Here is a 4952-nt window from a genome sequence, read left to right as displayed (position 1 = left end):
TTCCTCGCCTGCGTCCTGGAAGCCCCGTGGCCCCGAGGCATCACAATGGTCCGGGCCGCACGGCTCTGTGACATCACCCGCGGCAGGCCGGCGGCAGTGCCGCCATGCGCACTGACTGCTCACCATGCGGGTGCTGAGCACGCTACTGCTCCTGTCCCTGTGCCTCTCCTGCGGGAAGGCCTTCGTGTTCTTCTCTCCCCGGGAGAAGGCCAAGGAGCCCCTGGAGAAGGTGCCGTGCGGGGCACACACCCGGGTGCGGCCCACCCTCCCAGCACAGGGCTGGCTGCGCAACAAATGGCTATGGCTCTTTTTTGTTGTTGTGCTGTATGTGATCCTGAAGTTTCGGGTACACAGTGAGAAGAGCAAGACTAAGGTAAGGACGGCTGTCTGTCGCTTTCTTTTTCCTTTTCTTTCTCTTTTTTGGTGATGGTACTAGGGATTAAATCCAGGACCTTCACACTGCGCTACGTCCCCCAGCCTGGCTTTTATTATTTTGAGACAGACTCTCACCAAAGTCACTAAATTGCCCGGCCTGGGCTGGAACGTTTGACCCTCCTGCCTCAGCCTCCCACAGTTCTAGGATTTCGGGCGTGCGCCACCACACCCAGCACAGTGGCTGCTCCATTTTCACAGCACATCCCTTCAATAACAAATCTCAGTCCCAGAGGAACCTAGGTTTTAGTTAGGAGAGGCAGGACTCCTAAATGTCGTGAATTTGAGAGGAAAGTACCTGGCTCATGACCTTAGTGAAATGTGGCAAATGTGATTCCTGACGTGTGTCCTTGGTGAAGAAAGACAGCGCATCGCTAAGTCTCCGAATCCACGGAAGCTGGCGCAAACAGCTGTTCACTGGCTCAGCTTTTCCTGTGATGTGAATTTCTTCAGACTGAGGATTGATTCAAGAACTTAAGGTGTGTTTCAGGTCAAAACTGTCCAGAGCCAAAGTCAGTGTCCCCTGATTTTTAGAATTTCACTGTTTGACTTAATACAAATTCCTGAGCCTCACAGAAATGTTATCAGTATCCTAAGTAAAAGGAATAGGGGCCTGTACTAAAGGGACAAAGGTGGAAAGTAGTAACCGCTGGTCCCCAAAGGAACGCCACAGCCCTTTTGATGGGAGGGGAAGGGGAGCGAAATTGGGCGGTGTGTTCTCTTCTAGACCGATCTAGCTCTTCCTGACACTCCCCGGAGTGACCAGCAGGAACAGCACTGGGGGCCATGTGACCTCTGTGGAACTACTCTCAGCGCTGCCTTTACGGCCTGAAAGCAGCCTCAGAGAATATGCAAATGAGTGAGCATGACTGAATGCCAATAAAGCTTTATTTACAAAACAGCCGTGGACCAGATTTTGAGAGTTTGCCAATCCCTAGACAAAAGCACTGATAGAGCCATGATAGAAACTTAGACGAATTTACCTTTCTTGGGATTGTGTCAAAACTGGCAAGGTCAGTGGAATTATTCACCCGGAATATGTTTCTTGACAGGAGCAGAATCCTCTTGGCCTCCGAGGATATCCTCTTCGCTCTTCACCGAAGAAAAATCAACATGGCTCCCCAACCGAAGACTACGCACTTACTTCCCTAACCCACCTCGAGAAGGACCTTGTGCAGTTTCTGTCCAAAGTACGGTGTCTTAAAGCTGCCGTGAGAACTGGCAGTAACCTCAGGCTATACGGCCCGAGCTTTCCTGCCGACCCACAGAGCTGTGTTACAATGTATGAAGTGTGGGGAGAGAATCCCAAATGAATGGATCTGTGTATCAAACATAGGACAGAAAAGAAGTTGACTTTTGACAGAATATCCAAACCAATAAAACTATTCTGAAGAAAGAATTCCCGCACGTGAGAATCCCTTCTCCCTCCCACGTTGAACTAGAAGGAAAAATGAATGTGGGGCCATAGTAGAGCGAGAGTGCTGACGGTTTTGTCTGTGCCTTCCTCGCTTTCTCAAGCGCTGTGTGTGCTAAGGGGACTGGGAATGTCGGCCGGGCAGGGTGACCTTGTTGACCACCACCCACTGGGCCCCTGGGGATGTCAGGGCTGAGAAAATCGGGAAGGAAGACGCTCGTATGGTGTTCATGGGAACCATTGTCTCCTCCTTTGTAGTATCTGGGCAGAATAGGGAACAAATCCCTAATAACTGAAGAATTACAAAGGACAGCTTTGTGAATTTAAGATGATTCAAGCTGGGCGTGGTGGCGCAGGCCTGTAATCCTGGCACCAGGAAGGCAGAGGCAGGAAGATCACTGTGAGCTCAAGGCCCACCTGGGCCACATAGTGAGACCCTGCATCAAAAAATGAATCAATACGTAAGATTTGGTTAGAGAGGAAGGATATGTTCTTCCCATCCAAAAAGTCCCTGTACTTGTTCCATCCTGTGAATTCTGGGTAGTAGTGTTTTCTTTCACCAAACTGACACTCACTTGTCCATAGCTGAATTAAGGAAACAAGCAGCGGTCTGGGCTACAGAGGAGCGATCCAGGGCTCCCAAATGGGTGGGTCGGTTCTTTGAAGCTGTCATATAAAGCCCAGCCGGCTGGCACATTACAACAGCTCACTACCTGCCCCAGCCTGCGGACTCATTTTCCCCTGTGTTCAGTGGGGGCCACAGGAACCTCGCTTTTCCGCCCTTGGGGGGGTCACTCTGCAAAGTCCTGGAGCACTGCGTTTTGTCTTTACTCTAGCTTCCAGGGTGGAAAACATGGAAGGGGCCGTGACTACCCTTCTGTGCCTCTTGTATTCTTCACAATTAAGCAGGTGTCTAAGCTACGTGTGCGTGTGTGTGTGTGTGTGTGTGTGTGTGTGCGCGCGCGTGTGCAAAGCTGTGATCTCACTGTGAGGCCGGTGTCCAATTTTTTCCACTTACCCAGTGAACACTTAGAGCAGTGCTTGGCAAAGGACAGCTCTGCGGCCAGATGCAGCCCGCTGATGTGACCTGTGAGTTCATGGCGGCTTTTATTTTAAATGGCTGAAAAAAAATCAAAAGACAAATAATTTAGTGACATGAAATTTTAACGCCTTTTACAGGCTGAAAGCAGCCTCAGAGAATATGCAAATGAGTGAGCATGACTGAATGCCAATAAAGCTTTATTTACAAAACAGCCGTGGACCAGATTTTGAGCTTGCCAATCCCTGGACAGAAGCACTGACAGAGCCCACGTGTCGGTGCCCACAGACTCGCGCCTCCGTGGCACCAGCCGCTAACCGCCCCTCTACCCGGGTCTGTGTGGATGGAGGTGACTGGGTGTGGCCGCGGGGCGTGTGAAGGTGATGGTCACTTTTGTGCCGTCCTGTGAGCAGCGCGTCCCAAGGCGAACACATAAGAGCCTGGGCCGCTCAGCTTCAGCTCCGACTCCCTCAGCCCTCCCTGCAGTGCAGACCGCATGGGTCTCAGGGACACGTCCTGTCCCCCGGGAGGCCAGACGTGCACCTGCTGGACATGGGCCTCAGCCCGAGGTCTCTGCAGACCCTGGACTCGGGTCAGTGTCTCCCTGGAGATGTCACACTGCTGGGACACACGCCGTTAAGCGCCGTGAACAGGAAAGCAGAGTCCCAGGCCTGGCACGTGGCCACAGCAGGAGCTGCCGCCTTCTGGGCTCCGCGCCATCCCGGGGTTCTCAGGCTTAGCCCCGCGGGCTCTGAGGCCTGTTCCTTGGGCCTCAGGACCCTCCCCTGGCTCCGCTTGGCCCCAGCCCTGCCCCCGGGAGACCTTCGCCATCGACTGTCAGCCTTCCCCACGCGTGCCACTCCGTGACATCTTCTCGCTGAACCAGTCAGGGGCTGTGATGTTAAGATTTATAAGATGAAACAAACGTCGGCTTTCTCCCTTCCCCGAGAGCACACAGCGCCTAAGGCTCAGGGCACCTCCAGAGTGACAAAGGGCAGCCTGGTTGGTTGCCAGGGGAACTGGCGCGGGAGGCTGTGGTCCAGAAGCGCCTGCGGGGACGGGGCTGCTTGCGGTGACGGCGGGCGGCCACTGGGGGGCAGACAAAGCCCACCGCGGGCCGGAGCGGGCTCGCGTTTCCCAAATTGTGCGTGAACTGAAGCGGCCACGCTCACTCTGGGTCTACCGTGAACGACAGAGACTGGCATTTGCCGTGCTCCTGGTAATGTTACCTCCACGAACAGCTAGTATTTACCATTTGATCGTGCGTTGATTTATTCTGGGTGCTGGCGATGAGAGGGGAAGAAAAACAGAAAAAGCCAAACACCCCTGAACAGGACCAGCGTGTGTGCTCCACGCTTGCGGGTGTGGGTGGGGACGCGCAGCCAACCTGCACGAAGCTCGCGGCTAGAGGGGGGAGACAAAGTCAGAGCCTGGGTTCAGCGTGCAGTGGGGGGCGCATGCGCCGCTGTGGAGAAAGCGTGAGCTCTGAAGGAGAGCGGGGCGGGGCGCGCGCGAGTGTGCGTGTGTGTGTGTGTGTGTGTGTGTGTGTGCGCGCGCGCGTGTGTGTGCGCGCACGTGCATGCTGTGTGTGCTTGACCGGCATGATGGGACGGAGGCTGGCTGAGAAGTAACCGAGGGAGTGGGTCCGAGCATCTGGGGGCAGAGTGTGCAGGGCAGAGCAACCGGGGTGCAAAGGCCCTGAGGCCGGCCAAGCAGCCTGGCAGAGGAAGGCCGAGGAGTGAGGTGACAAGAGATGAATCTGCACAGAGCCCCCCACCCCAGGCCGTGAGGCCCCCAAACGACTCTGGACCCCTCCTCGGGGACAGGTGAGAGCCGGGAGAGCTTATCCAATCCCTTCGGGGGGCCCAGGAAGTGGGTTGTCCCCTCAGCGGGCACCCACACGGCCAGACCCGCCCCGGGGAGGAAAGGGGACACCGACAGCTCCCTTCCGAGAGCCCAGCACCCCTCCCCCCGTGGGCCCAGTGCCCGTGATTCCATCTCACGGGACTGAACTTCCCTTCCCCGCGAGGTGGCCGGAGGGGCCTCCCGGGCCGGGCCAGGGCAGAG

At 55.6% G+C, this 4952-nt stretch overlaps 1 protein-coding gene across 1 annotated transcript; it reads left to right on the top strand.

Annotated features, from left to right (window-relative positions):
• The first annotated feature begins 6 nt into the window (after window positions 1-6).
• On the top strand, window positions 7-1838 carry LOC104865340 (protein FAM209B). The gene is made up of 2 exons (XM_010628813.3): window positions 7-373; window positions 1485-1838. The coding sequence occupies exons 1-2, from the start codon at window positions 125-127 to the stop codon at window positions 1743-1745; spliced, it is 510 nt and encodes a 169-aa protein (XP_010627115.1). The 5' UTR covers window positions 7-124; the 3' UTR covers window positions 1746-1838.
• The last annotated feature ends 3114 nt before the right edge of the window (window positions 1839-4952 follow it).

This window comes from Fukomys damarensis, unplaced genomic scaffold, assembly GCF_012274545.1.
Source record: "Fukomys damarensis isolate Sample0158 unplaced genomic scaffold, DMR_v1.0_HiC HiC_scaffold_22, whole genome shotgun sequence".
Classification (NCBI taxonomy): Eukaryota; Metazoa; Chordata; class Mammalia; order Rodentia; family Bathyergidae; genus Fukomys; species Fukomys damarensis.
Note: the sequence above shows the minus strand (reverse complement) of the source record. Positions and strands in the feature narration are given on the sequence as shown.